Source organism: Sceloporus undulatus, chromosome 2 (genome assembly GCF_019175285.1).
Source record: "Sceloporus undulatus isolate JIND9_A2432 ecotype Alabama chromosome 2, SceUnd_v1.1, whole genome shotgun sequence".
Lineage (NCBI taxonomy): Eukaryota > Metazoa > Chordata > Lepidosauria > Squamata > Phrynosomatidae > Sceloporus > Sceloporus undulatus.
In genome coordinates, this window is record NC_056523.1 from 4,927,103 (window position 1) to 4,949,044 (window position 21,942).

Here is a 21,942-nt window from a genome sequence, read left to right on the forward strand (position 1 = left end):
TGGACTCGGACCGAAAGAAGAACTGCAACTTCTGAAGACAAATTGAATTTCCGAGGGATCCTTCCTGAATGTTTGGAGAAGAGCTGGATGAGCTGCGAAACACTAGTGGGATGCGGCATGATCGGGATTACCCACTGCAGGAGGAGGTTGGTACCCTGCAAAAGAAGATGGATGCCCTGCAGAGAAATTGGTTGCATGGCAGAAGACAAATGCCCCCTGCAGGGGGGGTCGAGGAACTGATGGAAAGAGAGCAGTGCTTCTCGTGGACACTGAAAGCTCCAGAGGCAGGTATGCTTACCAAAACCCTTCTCACTGACCAGCTTTTACTAGAGTTGGAAAAACATAGAATCATAGAGTTGGAAGAGAGCACAAGGGCACCAATCGCTAGCCCATTCACTTCCAGCAGGACTCTCAGTCAAAGCACCCTGACAGATAGTCATCCAGCCTCCAAGGAAAGGCCCACTCCACCAAAATCTCTGAGGAAGGAGTGTTTCCACTTGCGAACAGCCCTTACTCCAGGAAGTTCCTCCTAATGTTGAGGCAGAATCTTTTTTCCTGGAGCTTCCATCCATTGCCCAGGTCCTATTCTCTGGAGCAGCAGAAAACAAGCTAGCTCCCCCTCAGTATGCCATCCTTTCAATATTTAAACAGGGCTATCATATCACCTACTTAACCTTCTCTTATCTCCCCAGCTCACTAAGGCACTCCCGCATAGACGAAACCATAGAGCTAGAATAATTTGCAAAGACTTAATAAGCTAGAGTACTGATCCATAAAAACGAATTCCAAAATGTTACAATCAGCAATGTTTTTATTAGAATCGCCCAAACTTCACAAGCCCTTCAGGAGTATAGTTGGTTGGTGTTATAACAAAGGAGATGAGGGTAGGGTGAAGAGGAAAAAAGACGTTGTTTGATATTTATATCATGAAATCTGTCTTCCAGCGAAGGTGAGAAGAGAGGCACAATTCTTAAACAGACTTATATCTACCATAATAAAATACATTTTTATTTATATCCCGCCTCTCCCTAAGATCGAGGTGGATTACAAAAACACAAACCTATTTAAATAATCCCCCTACCCTAACCCCCCCCTCCCCACCCTTAAAAAACAGGATAAATACAGCAACAACATAATAAAAACATAATTAAATTAAAACATGAGTACTTGAGCGAGGCAAGTCTTGGGGCAGACAGGAGCCATCAATATCAATGGATAACCAGGTGCCTTGGCTACATGGAAGGTGCAGGATATCTGTAGGGACATAATCTGTTTAGTTCTGCCTCTCTCTTTCACTGTGCACCTTATGTTTTTCAACATCAGTTCACTCTGTTTCATGTTTTGATATGCTGACTATTTGATTAAGTCATCTGGAAGTTAAGGAAACTTTTTATTTATCCCTTCTGTTTTTGTTGAGTTTCAATTCTACTTCCTGAGCTGAAGGCGGCCAAAGGACCCTCGGTTTTCTCCCCCTAAGTGCTTATCCCTTTTGTGCCCACTGCCTCTTATTTCTAGTTTGTTTGAGCTTCCCAGCTGCATCAAGACATCCAGGGCAGTTTGTTGAAACCCAACACTTGCCACAGTCTCTCTGCGGGGTTTCTATTATCTTTAGGTTTGGGGTTTCTTGTTCTCCCTCTCTCTCAAACTGAATATGTAACTGTCATCCAAACCAGGAGTCCCTAATTAACTGATACTTTTTAATCTGTACTGTGGTTAACATAGGCCTGTTACAGACGGCCAAAATAAAGCTGCTTCGGGTCTCTTTGGAGGTATGCTATTTAAATGAGCATGGGTCCTAAGAATCCGGAAGCTGTACCAAAAGCTGCACTCCAGTGCTTAGGAATAGAGCTGGCTTTGGTGGCAACCTCTGGACTCTTAGGACCCATGCATCATTTAAATAGCATACCTTCAAGAGACCCGAAGCAGCTTTATTCTGGCAGTCTGTAACAGGCCATAGTATCTTTTTGTGCTCCTAATTGCCTTGGCTGGTAGTCTTTCAGCAGCAAAAGGGGAGGGGATTTAATGCATGAGCAACATGTAACCAACCTGGCGGCTACATTTGGTTGCATACCCACCAATCGTGCAACCGTTTCCCTCTAAAGCAGGGATAGGCACACCTTTTTGAACCGGGGGCTGTCCCCCTCAGACAACTGGGGGGCTGAGACCGGGGGGGTGGAGCTTCCACCCTCCGAGGGCGGGCCGCATGCTGGGGGTGGAGCCTTGTGCCGGGGGGTGTAGCTTCCACCTTCCGGGGCGGAGCCGCATGCGGAGGCGGAGCTTCCACCTTCCAGGGGCCAGGCCTCCTCCTCTTTGCGGCCCCTGACGGGGTCCCAGGCCCTGTCAGAGGCCGGGAAAGACCAGCAGGTGGCCGCCAATGCGGAGGCGTCCCCCTCTTTGCCGGCTCCTGACGGGGCCCAGGCCCCATCAGAGGCTGGCAAAAAAAGCTGGGCAGGGGCTGCCAGCACTGGAGGCCTCCCCCTTTTGCTGGCTCCTGACGGGCCCCAGGCCTCATCAGAGGCCAGCAAAAGAGCCGGCGGGGGCCACCACTCTGGGAGCCTCCTCCTGTTTGCCAGCCCTTTTGCTGTTTGCTGGGGCCCTCCAAGAGGGCCGGCAGCGGCAACAGGCCTCTTGGAGGGCCCCAGTGACAGCATTTTGGGCCCCTTCCGCGCCGCTGCCGGAGCCCTCCTGGGGCCCCAGCGATAGCATCGGCCATCCAGAGGCCGCTGCCAATGGCGGTGAAGTCTCGCACAACCTTTTCGTGGTCGCGTGAGATTTCACCGCTATGGCAAACCAGCCATTTTTCACCCAAAATGGCGGGGCAGTCCTTGTGCAACCTCGGGGAAGGTTGCGGCGAGACTTGGCCGCCATTTTGGGGGGAAATGGCGCGCCCATGCGGCGCAAAGCTGCAATTGGTGGTGGCGCAGCGGCAGCCGGGGGCCGGTTGAAAGGCCTCCGCGGGCCGGATCCGGCCTGCGGGCCAGAGGTGCCGACCCTGTTCTAAAGCAAGCTGTATCCCCACTCGATACCTTGTTTTAAGCAGGGAAATGCGGTTTTGAATAAGGGGCAAATAGATCCACCCATGAGAAGTTGGATTGGGGCTATGGCAACCAGATGTCGTGGCCCCAATTGCCTTTTTCCTGAACCCAAAAAGAAGCGGCAAATTGCCCTCCTTTTGCACTGGCAAAAGTCCTGGCTTTCCCCACCCCACTACAAGGTTTATGGTGCTATGCAGTGTGTAAACACCACTCTGCTGGAGCACCTGGAAGCCAGCCCAAGTGTGAGCAGCCAGATATCTGGAAGCGGCTTCCAAGCACACAGCTCAAAATGCTGCACTCTGAAGTCACCTGGAAGGTGGCGCAAAGGGGCGTCTGTTTTGGCCCCTAAGTGAAGCTTTTCCCATTTGGAGAAATTTCATGGGGTTGGGAGAAGTTTAGCTTTCCCCCTTCCTGGGCAATGTGGTCTCATCCCCCACCCAACAAATTTTGGGACAAACAAGAGCAGGCATTGGAAGAGGAACCTCCGCCCCCCCCGCCCCCGCATTTAACCTTGTCCATCAAGAAAACACTATTGAATCCTGCCCATGGTCATTTAAATAACTTATACACTGGTAAACTTAGAAGTGTGGCAACTGAAGGATCTTGAGCTGTACTCACGAGGGATCATGTTTTTCCAGGGGATAAACAAATTAATGCGGGTGCCAGAAGGATTACAGACCAGCCAGCAACATGGGGCCAAAATGGGCTGTGTTCCATCTCGTTTGAGAAAACAAAGTAAGATATACTTTTCAGAGTTAATGAAATAGTTACATCTGTCCTCCACTGGGATGCACAATCGGCGTCTGAAGCTCATATGTCCCCAAGACCGAGCTTCTTGTTTTCCCACCTAACCCACCCTTCACTACGCTCCTTTTCTGTGTTTCTGTAATAACATTTCTATCCAGCCGTCCATGAAGCCCACAGTCTTGGTTTCATCGTTGACTCCCTCTTGTCATTTATCCCCCAGATCCAGACTACACAGCCAAGGTCTGTAGATTTTTCTGGTATAATATTGCCAAAATCCGTCCATATCTCTCAGCTTCTACTGCAAAAACACTGGTTCATGCCCTAGTGGGTCTCATGACTAAGACTACTGTATCTCCTCCTGGCAGGGCTTCCTCTCTCTCACCTCCACCCTTAATCCACCCATTAATTTCTGTTCAGCATTCAGCTGCATGCATCATTTCACTAGCTCGCCATTATGATCATGTCTCCCCTCTGTTGTCCCCCCTTCACTGGCTCCCTTTTCCTTTCCACATCAGGTACAAACTTTTGTTACTCACTTTTAAAGCCCTGCATGGACTGGCCCCTCTTTATTTAACCCATCTTCTCTCTCCCTACATCCCTACTCGCTCTCTCCGCTCTGGTAGCCAAAGTCTCCTTGCTCAACCCAGGATTTCCTCTGCCCCATCCCGGATCCGTCCCTTCTCTCTTGCTGCCTCTCATTCCTGGAACCTTCTTCCTCTGCATTCATGGCTCATCACTTCCCTAACCAGCTTTAAGGCTGAGCTGAAAACCATATTGTTTAGGGAAGCGTTCTCAGGGAATTTGTGATTGTCATCTGGCTGTCTGATAATATTTGATGTGATTTGCTTTTATATTTGATGTTTTTAATTTGTCTTTTCTTTCTACATGGTAATTTTATCTATCCCTCTATTTAATTCTTATTATTTTAGAGTGTACGCCTTAGGCAGGCTTTTATATATTTCTTAATTTTACCAACTTTGTACAGCGCTGTGTATAATTACAACACTCTAGAAATAAAGTTTAATAATAATAATAATAATAATTATTATTATTATTATTATTATTTCTGTTTCCGGTTGCAGAGGTGACAAGCCCTCAATAAAACCTTTTATTACAGTCATTTTGTACTTTCCTTTCTGAAAGAATTCCATCTTTCTTGAGGTTTATTTCCCTCCAGCAAAATTGTAGTTGAATGTCATTACCTGTCTTGTTGCAATCTCAATTTTTGTAATAATGAGCAAGGATATTTAAAGTGCTGAAAGAACTTGAAATACAAAGAAAGGGGAAAAAAGCTTTCATACTTTCCTATTCTTCAGTTTCTTAGAAAATGCTGGCAGAAGTTCTGGAAGTGCTGGAAACCTCGAGGGCTCTGTGCCAGCATCTGTGCCACCATCAAGTACTGGGGTGAGGAAAATGTGGCATGGGGAGGTCACGCTGGAGGAGCGCCATCGAATAGTTCACAGATTGTAAGTACAGTATTATTACCTTGGGTGAGGCCAGTTTTCTGTGGGATTGGGCCTGTTTGTTGTTAGCATTACAGGAAGGGGCTTTGGTTGTTGTTTTCTGTGTTGGTATTTTGGATGATATTATGGAAAGCTGGATGGTTTGAGGGAGAATTGGCTTGTTCCTCTTTGCTTAGAAGAGAATTCACAAGAAAAAAAAATGCTCCCCAAATACCCTCTGCTTCTCAGTATGTAGAGAGATCTCATAGCACCTTTGAGACTAACTGAAAGAAAGAAATTGGTATCATGAGCTTTTGTAGACTTCAGTCTACTTTCATAGCTATATCTTTGAATTTTACCTCTGCTTCTCAGTTTTACTTTTTTGTCCCACCCTCTTACTTTTCCACCCAGGTTCTGTCATAGATTTTTGGGGAAGAGAAGACGAGCTTTTTGAGTTACTTGCAGGATGGAATTCTTAATAAATCACATGGACTGGTGTAGGTGGATGTGAAATTTATATATATCTTCCAGCAGTGTTAATACAGTTATACCTCAATTCCCCAGCTTGGCTACTTTAACAGAAAATTCAGCACCAGAAGCAGAAATAACACAGAAGGAATAGGGGTAGGTTCCTGCTCCACAAACAAACAAACCCTAAAGTCATTCCAATATATTGCAGCAAACCTCCTCTTTCCTCCCAAATTAATAATAATCATGTGAAATGAAACAACTAGGTCAGGTAAGCCTTACAAGGTCGAAACAAAACAAAAAAGATCTTTCTAGTGACCACTTGAAACTTTCTTCTAGAGTGTATTCAGGAATGATTGTTTTTCTTTCCCCAGCTTCCTCTTTTCTTACAGTTTCCATATTGGTAGCTAAACACAGAGAGCTAAATACAGAGCTTTTTAAAATACGCTGAAGGATGGCTTATCTCTTTTGGTGTTTAGAGATTCTGGCGGCAGTTGCTATTTACCTTGTTTATTGCAGGCATGCACAGCTCCAGTAGAATCAGTATTCTTTCCCAGCTCAGGTTTTATTGCATTGTTTATTGAAGGTATGCTGCTGCAATCCAGTACTGAAAGTCTGATTTCTCTAGCCCTCCTTCACCATATTTCCAGTGTTGATGCTGCTGAAAACCCCCCAGCTGAACACAGGACAAGGAGCAAAGGGGGGTGGAGCTTTGCAGGGGTAAACAGATTTTTATAAAAGGAAGATTCTTTCTCAGTAACTTTGTGAACTGAGGCATGTCTGTATTAGTAGTAGACTTCCAATAGCACAAAACACTCTCTTCATGCCCTACTTTTACCTACATTACAGTGATGATGGCTTTAGAGGCCACAAAAACAGCTGGTGAGCTATGTGTGACTCTCACAATATTCACCAAAGCTTGAACCAAATGAACTTCTTATCTCAGGATAAGAAGAAATTAATATGCAATTTTGACGGAGAATATGTGGCATCAGTTAGATAGGGACTCCTTATAGCTTGGCCAGCAACTTTGTACATACTACTGTTATTTTTATATTGGAGGTTTGGAGACATCTCATTCACAGGGTTGCCATGAGTCGAAGTTAACTTGAAGGCAGCTAACACACACACATATATCACCCTATATCAAGATGGCTTAGAACAATTTAAAATTTGAAGTAATAATGATGTAAACAGACTAGAAACGGGTGTATCTCTTGTTTTGGTAGTGCGGAAAACATCTCTCCAGGTAATGATTCAACAGCAGCGAGGGAGAAACTGGCAGCTTATACCAAGCAAATAGAAGAGGATATGTTTGAACTGGCTAACAGTAAGGTATGTTATGTGAGCCAGTATGGTATAGTGGTTTGATTATTGGACTACAATTTTGGGGACTAGGGTTTGATTCCCAACTTGGCCATAAAACCCTCCCAGTTACCTTGGTCACATACTGTCAGCCTCAGGCGAAGGCAATGGCATACCTCTTCTGAACAAACTTTATCAAGAAAACCCCATGAGAGGTTCGCCTTAGAGTCACCATAAGTTCAAAATGACTTGAAGGCACACAACAACAACAACAGCGTATGTTATGTGCCAGACAGAGGTTAGCTTTACAGAGAATTAGCTTTCACATTGAGGATGAAGCAAGCTTGTTTTCTGCTGCTCCAGAGACTAGAACACGTAACAGTGGATGAAAGTTACAGGAAAAGAGATTCCACCTCAACATTAGGAGGAACTTCCTGACAGTAAGAGCTATTCAACAGTGGAACACACTCCCTCAGAATGGTGGAGTCTCCTTCTTTGCAGGTCTTTAAGCAGAGGCTAGATGGCCATCTGTCAGGGATGCTTTGATTGTGCGTTTCTGCATGAGAGAATGGGGTTGGCCCTTGTGGTCTCTTCCAACTCTAGGATTCTCTGATAGTAGACCAGGTATTCCAGAATTTCTCAGTACTGTATTGTGCTACTTTGACAGCACTCCTTGGTAGTGCCCCAAGCTTATCCTGCCCCTGCTGCTTGGCCTGCCATGATATTGACTGCTTCCACTACCCATCCCCTCTCCTCATTTTCCTCCTCTCCTGTTCCTCTTATCTCTTACCTTCCTTGCTCCTACTATCCGTCCCTGCACTCTGTGGAGAGCAGACCTGAAGGAAGCTTTGGTTAACCTTTGGTATCTAGTATTGAGACTCAGCATGGTATAGTTGTTTTGAGGGCTGGGGTTCATATTCCTACACAACTAGAAGCCAGGGTTCATATTCCCACACAACGAAAGAAAACAACAAGATCAAGTCATACTCTTTCAGCATCAGAGGCAAATCTCCTCTGAAGAATAAATCTTGCCTAGAAGACTCTGTGATAGGTTTGCCTTAGGGGACACCATAAGTTTGAGGCAACAAACTGCTACTATTCTTCTGCCCTGTCTTGCAAATTCTTTTTATTGTTGTTGTGTCCCTTTAAGTTGTTTCTGACTTATGGTGACCCTAAGGCAAATCTATCATGAGATTTTCTTAGCAGGATTTGTTCAGTGGGGTTTTTTCTTTGCCTTTCTCTGAGGTTGAGAGAGTGTATTTCTCCAAAGTCACTCTGTGGGTCCAGCGCTCCAAACACTACACCACCGTGACACTCCTCATATTGTCCTGTAGTAAGCATTTCATGATGGAAAGTGTGGAAGTGTTTGCAATGCTCGTTGAATCTTAATTTAAAATTGTTTAAAAATTCAGCTAAAAATACCTTCTGCCCCACACACACACACACACACACAACCCCAGCTTTATTTATATACGGCTTCATACTGAACTAACAGTTTTTAAGCAGTTTACAACTGCAAGCTAATTGCCCCCCACAATCTGGGTACTTACTCATTTTAGCCACCACCTTGGAAGGATGCAAGCCAGAATCTAGCTTGAACTCTTTTGCTGGTATTGAACTCCTAACCTTATGGTTTTGAATGAGTGGCTGCAGTATAGGCATTTAACCACTGTGCCACCCGGGCTCCTACACAGATTGAGCTATGAATACTTCTCTGAAACATGAAAAACCTCCAGCTGCATAAACTGTAACTTTTGATCACTATTGAAGCTGCTGTTGTGAGCTGCCAAAAATACCGTAGCCGATCGTCAGTGTGGATTCACTCCCAGATGAGAGTGTCCTCTGCTTTTGGAAATAACAGAACCATATAGTTGGAAGAGGTACAAGGGCCATTGAGTCCAACTCCCTACTATGCAGGGACTCACAGTCAAAGAACCCATGACAGATGGTCATCCAGCCTCTGTTTAAAAGCCTCTAAAGAAGGAGACTCCACCACTCTCTGAGAGAGTGTCTTCCACTGTCAAACAGCTTTCACTGTCAGGAAGTTCCCTAGAGCTGAGGTGGAATTGTATTCCTTGTAGCTTGCATCCATTGTCCCATGTCCTGCTCTTTGGAGCAGCAGAAAACAAGCTTGCTCCATCCTCAATATGACATCCTTTCAAATATTTAAACAGGGCTATCATATCACCTCTTAATCTTCTGTTCTCCAGGCTGAACACACCCAGCTCCCTAAATCTCTCATCATAGGGCATGGTTTTCAGATCTTTCACCATTATCGTTGCCCTCCTTTGGACACACTCCAGATTCTCAACATCCTTTTTGAATTGTGCTTATAACTGGACATAGTATTCCAGGTGGGGCCTGACCAAGACAGAATAGAGTGTCACTATTTACTTCCCTTGATCTAGACAGTATACTTCCATTGAATTGCATTTGCCTTTTTAGTTGCCACATCACACTGTTGTCACATGTTAAACTTGTGGTCTACTAGGACTCCTAGATCCCTCTCACATGTAGTCTTGTTAAGCCAGGTTTTCCTCATTCTATATCTATGCATTTCATTTTTCCATCCAAAGTGCAGTACCTTACATTTCTGTGTGTTGACATTTATTTTATTAGCTTTGGCTCAGCTGTCTAATCTGTTAAGGTCATTTTGATTTTTGGTCCTGCCTTCTGATATATTAGCTATCCCTCCTAATTTGGTATCATCTGAAATTTGTACTTGACAGTACTTGTACAAAATAGTATTTGTACAAAATAGTACTTTGTAGGTATCATGTTCCAAGCGTCCAAGTCAATGGTGACCTATAGGCTGAGGCAGTAACAAAGAAGAGGCTGGGTTGAGTCCCATCCCTAGGTCAATTAAGCATGACATTCATGAGCTGCTCAGACCTAAATTAAGGAGGTCTGATATCCCAGCGCTGAACCCCTCCTGAGCCTGAGGCCTCTGCTCCTGGGACAGCGCTGACCTCTCCTGAGCCCAACATCAGCGCAAGGGCAGGCTGACCTTCCCCTGGAGGTCCACAGTCCTGAAAGGAATTGCAGGAATGGCAATAGCTTGTCCAAAACAAGTTCTTGGAGAGAAAGTTGTATTTTCTAATATTTTCTCCTGTTTAAAATTTTTCCCCTCCTTCTAGATGGAGTATCACCAATTAATGGCTGAGAAACTTGATGCAATTCAAAAGAATCTGGACCAAAGTTTAAGGTCTTCTTTATCTAACCAAGGCATCTCAAGTAATGACTTACAGGCCTCTCGGACTCATCCTGGTGCCATTCCTCCAGTGGCGGTAACCACAGGACAAGCACAGCCATTGATACTGCCTAGTAAGCTTCTAACTAAGAGTTGGACACATTGGGGCAAGGATGCCTGTGGCCCGTTACATACGGGCCTATAGTACGGACTGGATCCGTATTAGGGTTAGAAAGGGGCATCACTTCCGGACGCCCCTAACCCTAATACGGACTGAGTCCGTACAAAATGGTGGATCCCGTTCCACACGGGGGCCGCCATCTTTACGTAGTGGACGCGCTGCGTCCGCACATTGTGCGGCACATATGACGCTGCGAGTGCTCCATTGGTGCCTTGCGGCGTCATATCTACGCCACAAAGAGAAGTGCCATTTTGGCGCTGCTTATTTGCAGCGTGGAGGAGTTGCACGGTTTGGCTGCTGCGACTCCTCCGTGCTGCAACTGGCAGTGGCGCGAGACCGCCCGTTTTGGGCAGTCTGTAACATGCCTGTGTTACTTTTTTTAAATCTATAACCCACTGCTCAGCCCTTTCACACTATTCAGTCTCATGTTGAGGCTGCTAAGGGGGATCCCAGAGAGAGAAAAGTAGACCAATGGTGCAGCTCAGAGGGAGCAATCAGTACTGATTTTATTTCCCTGGGGCCAGACTAACCATCCCACGTTCTCTACCCCTTTTCAGAAGCCTCAGATTTTGAAGGTTGGACCCAAACATTCTCCAGCTCTCCAGGGTTGTTGGAGAGGGATTGTTTTACCCTAGGAAAAGTGTGTGTTATCTAGTATTGGAACTAGGCTTGTTATTTCTTTGGGGCTTGGGGCCCTCTGGCTTTCTAGTGACTAAGTATTGAGGAGTCTCCCCTGCTGAAATTACTGATTCTTTAGTCTTAAATCCCATGGACAGTTCACTCATGGGCTCCTGGGTTGTGACACACATAGAATAATAGAATCATAGAGTTGGAAGAGACCGCATGGGCCATCCAGTCCAACCACACATGGTGGCTTACCATTAAAATGGAAATATGAAATATGAAAATTGAATAAAACTATAGTAAGGAGTTTATCCCATTAGCTGGCTTACCTCTCCTGGCTTGAAGTCAGGATCCGGGATGCCCCAGGATGTTATCACACCTAAATTGCTGCCGATCTAGCCATGGTGCCGTCGCCCAGATGTATCCCATGTCAAAGCCTCACTCATCTAGCACCTTTTCGAAGTTGGGGAACTTCCAACTTCAAAAATTGGCTGGCTGAGCGAGGCTTTGACATGGGATACATCTGGGTGATGGCACCACGGCTAGATTGGTAGTGATTTAGGTATGATAACATCCGGGGACATTCTGGATCCTGAATTCAAGCTGGAAAAGGTAAACTGGCTTATTTGTTAATGCAATACGTTTCTAAAATAGCCCCTGAAAATGAGTAGAAGGCATTATCTTCTTTTCCCTGTCATAGTTTAATTTTTGTGTTTAATCCTCCACTATCAGGGTTCTTTGACCCATTCCTATGAAACAAACCTAAGAGATCCTTGAATTCAGTTTTGTGACAGTGCTGGCAAGTATGTGGAAGGTGTGATGCCACTAGCCAGGTGCTAACAATCAGTGGGTAGAAAAGCTAGTTTTAAAAAAGCAATCTGTTTCAATTACTCATTACTGTAATATATAGTGATAGTACAGTGCCTCTAAAAGTTTCCTTTAAAAGTTAGTTTTGATAATGGGACCCTGGACTGTGATTACACACATTACATTTCACCATGAAAGCATCTTTGATTTACTTGTTTTGTTACTCTTAAAATGGCACTTTGTTGTCCCATTCAGGCTTTCTTTTTTTTTAAGGAAAAATTATGAGATAACTGTCATCTTTCGGCCGGTGAGGGAGAGAATAGGCTGGCCCAGCATCATCAGGGGCTAGCCTGAAGATAAAGCGCCCTCCCTCCATAACTGTCACCTTTTGGCCAGTGAGGGAGAGAACAGGCTGGCCCAGTGTCATCAGAGGCTAGCCTGAAGAGCGCCCTCTCTCCATAACTGTCATCTTTTGGCCGGTGAGTGAGTTCACCAGGCATGTCCAGCTCCATCAGGGCCAGCCTGGAAGAAGGAAGAGCCCTCCCTCCAATTCATCTGCCTTGGTCCAGGCCTCAGAGGGAGAGAAGAACCACTGGACCTCATCCCCTTTCCCTCCATCATTCCCTTCTCCTTTTGTTTCGTGTCTTTTAGATTGTAAGCCTGAGGGCAGGGAACTGTCTGATTAAAAATATTATTGTAAGCCACCCTGAGAGCCATTAGGGCTGAAGGGCGGGATATAAATAAATAAATAAATAAATAAATAAAATGAGAAAAGGAAGAAAATCAATCTGTTTTGTGTTGGAATTGGCCACTGATAACAGAATTATGGGTGGATTGAGAATTATGTTGCCCCACTCTTGGAATACATGTTTCTAACCTTCTCTCCTGGGTGTGCATTTTACAGGAGGCAGTCAATGGAACCCTACATCCACCAGCAGCGTCCAAACTCCTCAGCCACCAATAGCATCTTGTGCACCTTTTTCAGTGAACCATCCAGTCCAGATGAACAACATAGACTCAGTTTCAGTGGTTTGTATTTTATCCATTTAATGTTCAACCATTAAGATATGTTTTTAGAAACAGGTGATTGTCTTAGGTCCTTTTCAGTATTGCTGATTTTAGGTTTAGAATTAAATTACTCTTAAAGATCTGGGAAGGGGAATGGCTCTCATTTTCTGATGCACTCCTTCTTTACAATGGTACCACAAGAAATGGCAACTGCCAGGTAGGGTGGAGCTCCTGAGGCACCTAGTCTGGATGGCTACTTGTGGTGGGAGAGTTAGGTTGCATATGCACTGCAGATATAATCCAATTTGACAACACTTTTAACTGGCATAGCTTAGTTTTCTGGGAATTGTTGCTTGTTTTTGGCATCAGAGCTCTCTGACAGCGAAGGTCAAAAGTCTCACAAAACTACAGTACTCAGGATTCCTTAGCATTGAACCATGACAGTTAAAATGGTATCAAACTGGATTATTTCTGCAGTGCCAATGCAGCCCAAGAATTATTTTGCCACAGATGTCCCTCTCCAGCTCAGCTTGGGTGGGGAGAAAGAAAAAGAGGAATGTGCTGTCCTTCAGTGCTTTGGGTATTCCTGCCTCCAAGCCTAGAAACCACAGATCTTAACTTTGTTAAGGTTGCCTGTGCAATAACTATAAAAGTTGTTTGCTTAGGGAAGAGTTCTTAGAGGGAAATGTCTTTTTTTTTTCTTTTTAAAGAAAACCACTTAAATGTCCAAATAGAAACAGGAATTTGTTTAGGGTAGAGGGAGAAAAAAATGATGAGAGCCCACACACACTTAAAATAAAAAGAAAGCCAATCTAGTCTTTTTAGGCAAGTAACAGTCAGTCCTAGGACTTGAAAGGGCAGCTATGAAGGAATGGGACAGGATCTTCAATTTTAATTATACATTGTAGTTGAATACTAAAGTCATGCATGTCCAGGCCATTGTATTTCCCATTTCTGTGTATGGCAGTGAAAGCTGGAGAGTAAATAAAGCTGATAGGACAAAAATAAACTTATTTGAATTGTGGTACTGGAAGAAAGTTTTGCTCTGGACTGTCAAAAAGACAAATAAATGGGTCTAAGAGTAAATCAAGCCTGAACTCTCCCTGGAAGTCAAGATGACTTCACAGCCTATCATATTTTTGACACATCATAAGAAAAGGCATTTTAAGCTTATGTAAAGCTAAGGGAAATTTATCACAGGGTTTTCTTAGCAAAAATTCTTCAGAAGAGTTCTGCTGTTAGCTTCCTCTAAGGCTAAATGACTTTGCCAAGGTCATTGGCTTTCCATGGCTGAGTGGACATTCGAATCGCCGTCTCCCAGAATCTTTGTCCAGCATTCAGATCACTTCACCACAATGGTATTCTTGAAACAGTGCTATAAATTTTATGTAGCTTATAGGTGTTACAAAGATGCTTTAAAAAAATCCTGACAGATAGAAGCAAGTCAGAACTGGATAGCATTCTTTTGATTACTGTAGTGAAGTTGGGAATGGATGTTTAACTTTTCCTGTGTGCAAGCTTGATTCTGAATGTCACTCTTAATTGCATCTCTTTTTGACAGGGACAAGTTTTTGGTGCTGCTCTTCCTAGCTCAGTGAATACACTTCGACCACAAAAAAGCCAGTTACCCTGTACTCCAGTTAAACAGCCACCCATTCATTATTCTGTGCCTTCTCCATCCACTGTGGTTGGCTTGCCACCTGCCCAGTGCCAGTTCCCATTGGGAATGAGTCCTTTGCCGCCCCCAGCACCTGCACTGCTGTCCATACCTGCCTCTTTGTCAGAACTCCATCCTACTCCAGTTGCTGGTGCAGTTCCAGATGCTCTGCAGGTGCAAAGCACATCTTGGGGACAAACATCAAATGGGAGCACAGTCTCCAGTCCCAATAGAGCCTCTGATCCCAGGATGGTCCCCACCTCTGCTGACCTCACAACAGCACCCCCTTGCAGCTCAGGATCCTGGCCGCCTGGTGAGTCTTAGATACTTTTGCATTACTGAGCCCAGGGAGACACTAGTTTTTGAATGAGAAAACAATATTTGTATGTCTGATTGCATAATAAATAACAGATACATAGATTTTTTTTGAAAAAGTTTGATTGAATATTATAAAAACCAGCTGTTGCTTTTTGTTTGTTGCAATTTAGGATATGTCAACTGTTTCAGTTTAATTTCTTTGTCAATAGTATGACTTGTTGAGACTGTGAATCAGTATAATTCATTTGTTTTCACTGATACTTGTTTTCTCAAATTATGCTGGGGCAGAAATCTACACAAATGGCCCTACTGTTGGGCCTGTGTGCACCCCAAATTCCACCGGCAATAAAAATCTGTGAACCCGTAAGAAAGAGACATGCAAAAGAAGAAGTAAAAAATTGACCACTGATCTTGAGTAGAGTTTTTCAGAATGAGAGTCTGAAGGACTGAAGCTCAAGGCCTGGGGTTGGAAAGCTATGGTCCTCCAGGGTAGGAATGATGTAGCCCTCCAGCAGCCCTAGTGAACATAACCAAATGTGGAGAATGCTGGGTCCTGCTGTTCCTGGGGAAAGGATTATCTTACCTGCTAATCACTTCCACCAATATAGCCAATGTTTGGGGAGGTGTGTGTGTGTGTGTGTGATAGAGTTGTTGTCCAATAACATACAGGTTGCCACTTTTACGAACCCTGCCTTACTGACAGATTAAAATTAACAGTGCTGGGGTGGGAGCAAAACAGTCCCTTTAAAGCAAGTCACAGCATCTGCCACACTTCTCTGTAAGCTCCCAACTTTCGGAATAATTTTGTCCCTCCCTCTCCCTCCCAGTACGAAATGGCCCTCCTATGAATGGGGGGCTTACTTAGACTTAGACAAAAATCTGATTTCTACAGCCATTTATTAAAGATGGAAACAGTCTAAACACTATGTAAAATGGCACCTTGTCCTTTTTATTATTATTATAATAAAAAACCTTTAATTTATATCCCGCTTTTTGTTTCCATAATCAAAGCGGCGTACAACCATTAAAAATATATATACAATTCCCCCCCCCTTAAATATATACAATATATACAATTCCCCCTTAAAAAGGATTAAACAATTTTACCCATTAAAATTATAGACAATAACATCTAAAAACAATAATACAATAATAAAATAACGGTGGGCAGAGTCTTCGCTTATCTATGTCTGTGGGGGGAGCGTTACATGGCCGGGTTCTATTCCGGGAAGGCCTGCCGGAAGAATTCATCTTGACAGCTTTCTTGAAGCTCTCTAGGTTAGTAATTTGATGGTGAGAGCAATCGTGGAAAAAGTCCTCTGGGAGGTCGCCGTCAGTCTGGTCTTAGTGGACTGAAACAAATTCCTCCCAGAGGATCTGATGGTACGGGGTGGATTATACGGAAGGAGGCGATCCCTTAAGTAGATTGGGCCCAAGCCATGGAGGGCTTTAAAGGTAATGACCAACATCTTGTACTGTGCCCGGAAATGAATTTTGACTCATTGTGAGGAAGTCTCTTCAGTGAGAACAACTAATGGGTACAGGAGAGTTCATTGACAAAAAGGCATATTTGTCCTTTGTACTCCTAATATACATAAGAACTTGAAAGGGATTTCAAGCTTTCCTTTCAGAAGCGGCATGTTTTGTGTTTTCTTCCAGCTGGAAAGAGGCCTTTTTCGGGGGTTGAGGTAGCAGAAGAAACAACTATAGCCCTCCAGATACCAGAGGCGACAAACCTCAATAGATCCAAAACACAGGACCCACAACAGCCAGAAGAAGCCATGTGTGCAAAGAGTTCTGAGGACAGTCTTGCTGACTGTGAACCGACTATGACAGAAACAGAACCTCCACATAAAAAACAGAAAATGGACCCTGTTGAGAGGACCCAAGTGGCTACTCTTGCTCAGGAACTGTATGCTGCTCATCAAAAGTATGTAAAATATGTTACTGTTACTATAACCCAAAATACGGAGAAAGTTGGTGATCTGATGGGCAGGTTATATGGGCCCCCAAACCAGGCCAATGCCTTAAAAGATACAGAAGATGCAAAAGCCCTGACTTTTACCTTGAAAAAAGCATTGGCACTTTTAAAATGCTTCTTGGAGGATTCTTGAGGTAGATCTTTGCTTTGAGAGGGTTTTGGAATAGGGCCATGGATTTAACAAAGAAAACAAGGGGGTGAAAATGTTCAACCCCGTTCTGCCATGCAGGAATACACAATCAAAGAACTCCCAACAGATGGCCATCCGGCCTCTGTTTAAAAACCTCCAAAGGAAGAGACTTCACACACTCTAAGCTAGCATTTTTTATTGTTGAACAGCTCTCATTGCCTGGAGGTTCTTCCTAATGTTGAGGTGTAATCTCTTTTTTTGTTATTTTTCTATTGAATCTATTGCCCCATGTCCTAGTCTGTGTAGCAGGAGAAAAGAAGCTTGCTGCACCCTCAATCGGACATCCCTTCAAATATTTAAGCAGGGCTATCATATCACCTGTTAACCTTCTGTTCCCCAGGCCAAACATTTTCAGCTCTCTAAGCTCCTCGAGGTTTCCAGACCTTTCACCATTTTAGTTGCCCTCCTCTGGACATGCTCCATCTTGTCAGTATCCCTCTTGAATTGTGGTGCTCAGAGCTGGATGCAGTATTCCAGGTGAGACTAGGGTTGCCATAAGTCAGGACCTCCAAACTGGGACAAATTTTCAAATGTAGGACACATTTTTAAAATGGAGGACACACAAAAAATTTGAGGGTTTTTTAAAAATGTTAATATAAATTAACAAAGGCGGGGGTGGGGGGGGACCCAGGCAGGGGCCCCCCAAAAGCGGAATTGTCTTGGGGGCCGCCGGGATATGGCATCCCTAGATGAGACCTCACTGAAGCAGAATAGAATGATGCCATTACTTCCCTTGATTTAGACCAATGGTCCCAAAACTATGCCCTTTAAGAGATTTTGGACTTCAGCTCTCAGAAGCCTCAGCCATGTTGGCCTATAGTCTGCGATTCTGGGAGCTGAAGTCCAAAATCCCTTAAAGAGCACAGTTTGAGGACCACTGATCTAGACACTATATGTACTATTGATGCAGCATAGAACTGCATTGACTTTTTAAGATGCCCTGTCACACTGTTGCCTTATGTTAGGTATGTACTCTGCCAAGACTCCTAGATCCTTTCACATGTACCATTGTCAAGCCAAGTGTCACTCATCTCATACGTGTGCATTTCATTTTTTCTGCCTAAGTGTAGCACCTTACATTTCTCTTGGTTGAGATTAATTTTGTTAGTTTTGGCCTAGCATTTTAATCTGTCAGGGTAATTTTGAATTCTGATCCTGTCCTCTGGGATGTTGGCTTTGTTGTTATTTGTGTTCAAGTTGTCTCTGAGTTATGAAGACTGTAAGGCAGGGTTTTTTTGGGCCGAGAGCATATGACATACCCAAGATTACTCAGTGGATTTCCATGGGTGAGTGGGGAACCAGATCCTGATCTCTAGAGTTATAGCCCAACACCCAAACCACTACACCACACTGACTATCTCTCGTAATTTGGTATCTGTCATCTTCAAATTTGAGAAACATGCCCTCTATTCTATCATCCAGATCATTGAAAAAGATGTTGAATAGCACTGGGCCCAGGACAGAACCCTGTGGGACCCCACTGGTCACTTCTCTTCAGGATGAAGAGGAGCCATTGGTGAGAACCGTTTGGGTTCGGCCAGTCAACCAATTGCTAATTCACATAACAGTTGCATCGTCTAGCCCACATTTTACAAGCTTGTTGAAATCAATATATGCTACACCCACAGCATTCTCTTCACCTACAAGAGTTTTAAACACTTCTATAAAAACAGGGGGTCTGGGTTGAGTTCAACTTTTGGTCTAACAAGATGGGAAAATTTTTGGCTGAATTGTTCTGTTATTATTCTTATTAAAATGGTTCTTAAGAGAGTCCACATTTTATATTTTACAGAATGAGATATGTATTTTCATAGAAATAAAAAATGAAAATGAAATGAAAAAATGTTTTATGTACAGAAAACCACAAAGTTAATTATAATATTTATAATAAAAATGATCAAATATTGTCCTGATACTTAGGTTTTCCAGAGCATTAAAAATAAAGGTTATTTCTCAAAAAATATATATTTCACTATTTTTTTATTTTTAATGTAATAGTTTTCCATGTTTTAATTTTTAAAATAAATGTTTATTCATTCTGAACACCTTTATGTAATACAAATATAAAGAAAGGAGAAGTAATATTTGATACAGTATACCATGTACAGAGACAACAGAATCATAGAATTGGAAGAGACTACGAGGACCATCCATTCCAACCCATTCTGCCATGCAGGAACTCTCAGTCAAAGCATTTCCGACAGGTGGCCATTCAGCCTCTGTTTAAAAACCTCCAAGGAAGGAGACGCCTCTACACTCCGAGGAAGGAGTGTGTTCAGGAAGTTCCCCGTAATGTTGAGGTGGAATTTCTTTTCCTGGAGCTTGCATCCGTTGTTCCGTGTTTATTTAGAGCTCAAAAGAAATGAGACACAAACGTAATTATTTTTATAGTAATGAGGGCAGGACACCATTGCTTGGTGCTGTGTGCCTACAAGTAATTTCTGAATTACAGTGCCCTTAACATGACTACAGTGGGGCCTTGCCATCTGTGGATGCCAAACCCTGTTGTTCCCAATGACTTTATGTGTACATGTTGTGTTGCCATTAGAGACAATGGAACTTGAGGTCTCATGTTTTTTCATATCCGCAGTGGGTCCGGAACAAATTCCCCACAGATAAGGAGGGCCGACTGTATATTCTGCCAAATCATTTCCCTCTGTCCTCTTTATTCCAACTCTCAACAGCTATTTCTTAACTGCCATTCCAAACTCCTTACGTTTGTGTATTTCATTCCCGGTGATCTCCTAGCCAGTGGCATCATTAGGGGGGTGCAGACTGCACTAAGTGGCAACCTAAAGAGGGGTGATACCACTGCTCAAATACATACCTTTTGATAGATATGGACTGTGGCATTCACTTGCTTCCCTTTAAAATGCTTTAAGAGATGGTGGGAGTGGGGCAAAGCTCTGTTGGAAGGGAAAGGAGAGGCCCCAGAATTTTTTAAAAGTAAAAATTCAAAATTTTTAATTTTGTAACTTTTTTTGTAATTTTTTGAATTTTTAAAAATCTTTTAATCACAACTGTTAGCATTACATTCAGGGTATATGGGAGTTCTGATTGATGAGTAAGATGAGTGCAAAAAAGCATTGCTAAGGATTCTGTATGGCGTGAAATGGGAGGAGGAGGAGGAGGTCAATGGGTGGTGACACCATGAGTTACTGCAGTTCCTTTTCTCAGTTCTTCCACAGGGACTTCTGCTGGTACAGCAGCACCCTCTGCTGTCCACAAAGGACATGACTGCCCTGGCCCATTTCTTGCATCCCAAGTGATTTCCCAGAAAAGGCAGGGCCAACGTAACAATCTCAGAGTGGCCTGGTTCCTTTTGTGAACTGAGTGCTTGCTCACTCTCCTCCAGCTATGATGTTCTTTGATGTTCTTTTGTTGCCTGTTTTATTGAACCATTTCCTGTATTGCTATGTATTTTATATGTATTATCCTACTAGAGAGGCCCCTTCCCCACCACCACTCCCTTCCCCTTTTGTGTCATGTCTTTTTAGACTGTAAGCCTGAGAGCAGGGAACCGTCCAATTAAAAAGATTGTATGTACAGCGCTGTGTAAATTTACAGCGCTTTATAAATAAAGGTTAATAATAATAATAACAGCTAGCCCTCCACTTCTCCACAGCATGAGAAAGTTGGCCCCCTTCCCTTGCCATTTGGCGAGATGCATGCAAAAATTCCATCTGATGTAGTTTTCTCAATTTGGTTGCCATATTCCAGCTCCTCATATCTGGACAATTATTTTCCTTCTTATTATAAGTATGCACATTTTAAAATTTGCATTCTGTGGGGCTAGAAGGGGCTTTGCATCTTTCAGATTCATTTGGGGGAGCCGGCTGAAAAATTAGCCAGGTTCAGTCAAACTCCCTGATTCCTCTTCCCTTGCCACCTAGCTAGTGGCGACCAAACTTCCCTTTTGGGTGGGGGGAGGGAGTAGAGAAAAGCCAGGTTTAAAAAGGCCTTTACTGGCAAAGTTCTGAGATCGCGGCAAGGATTTTCAGACGACTTTGTGTTTAGAGAGGATTTATCCTGGGATTAACCAGGAAATAACCCACAACAAATAATTCATGGGGAAATCCCATTAATAATTTGTTGCTGGTTATTCCTGGGATAAGTCCTCTCTAATCATGATTTGTCTTGCTGCAGTCTTGGGACTTTGCTGGGAAAAAGGCCTTTTAATCCTAGCTTTCCTCCCATGAGATAAAGTCCTAAAGTTCCCTTTTAGGTTTGTTTCCCCCTCCCTTTGGCACTGCCAGATGTCAGAAATGGGAGTCCTCACAAGGAATTTGTATATTTCTGCCTGTTCCTGAGCCTGAAAGTGGAGCTTGCATGTGGAGGAAGCTCCCCGAGTGTGTGACACTTTTAAACTGGTTTTCAAAAGAACCAAATTTGAAACCACCCAAAAATTCAAAGCATGCCATTGTGGGACAATATTTTGAAGACAATTGGCTTTTGCACTTCTGCTGCACCAACCCTCTATAATTTGGAGGACAATTGGCTTCCACAACAGGAGTGACTAGTTTCCCTGTTCAACATCCAAAAATCCTTCCAGCAAGGGCTGATTTAAGGTGGTCCTTCCCTTCTTAAAAATCCCTTGCTTATGTGTAAGGCTTTCATGGCTGGCATCCATATTTTTTTTGTGGGTTTTTTGGGCTGTGTGGCCATGTTCTAGAAGAGTTTGTTTCTGATGTTTCGCCAGCATCTGTGGCTGGCATTTTCAGAGAATGCTGGTATGGAAGAGAGTAGGGTGTGTGTGTGTATGTATATATGTATGTGTGTGTGCGCGCACACTCTCTCTCTCTCTCTCTCTCTCTCTCTCTCTCTCACGCACTCACTCTGTGTGACCCGGGGTTGGGAGGACTGATTTCCATGTAAATCTCTATATTGTTCTCTTGGTCAATGGCAAGGCCTCAGGTGGGAGGATAGTAAAGATCCATTGTCCGCTGGGAAAACCCCTGCCCCTGCGTGGTTTTTTTCATTTGAATTTTG

General features: G+C 43.7%; 1 protein-coding gene across 1 annotated transcript; it reads left to right on the top strand.

Moving 5' to 3' along the window:
• The first annotated feature begins 276 nt into the window (after positions 1–276).
• Positions 277–17,447, top strand: LOC121924321 (histone lysine acetyltransferase CREBBP-like). Its single transcript, XM_042455679.1, has 7 exons — positions 277–288; positions 5,099–5,248; positions 6,922–7,027; positions 10,135–10,321; positions 12,704–12,828; positions 14,369–14,777; positions 16,442–17,447. Exons 2-7 carry the CDS (start codon positions 5,196–5,198, stop codon positions 16,894–16,896), a joined length of 1,335 nt encoding a protein of 444 aa, XP_042311613.1. The 5' UTR covers positions 277–288; positions 5,099–5,195; the 3' UTR covers positions 16,897–17,447.
• Positions 17,448–21,942: the final 4,495 nt, after the last annotated feature.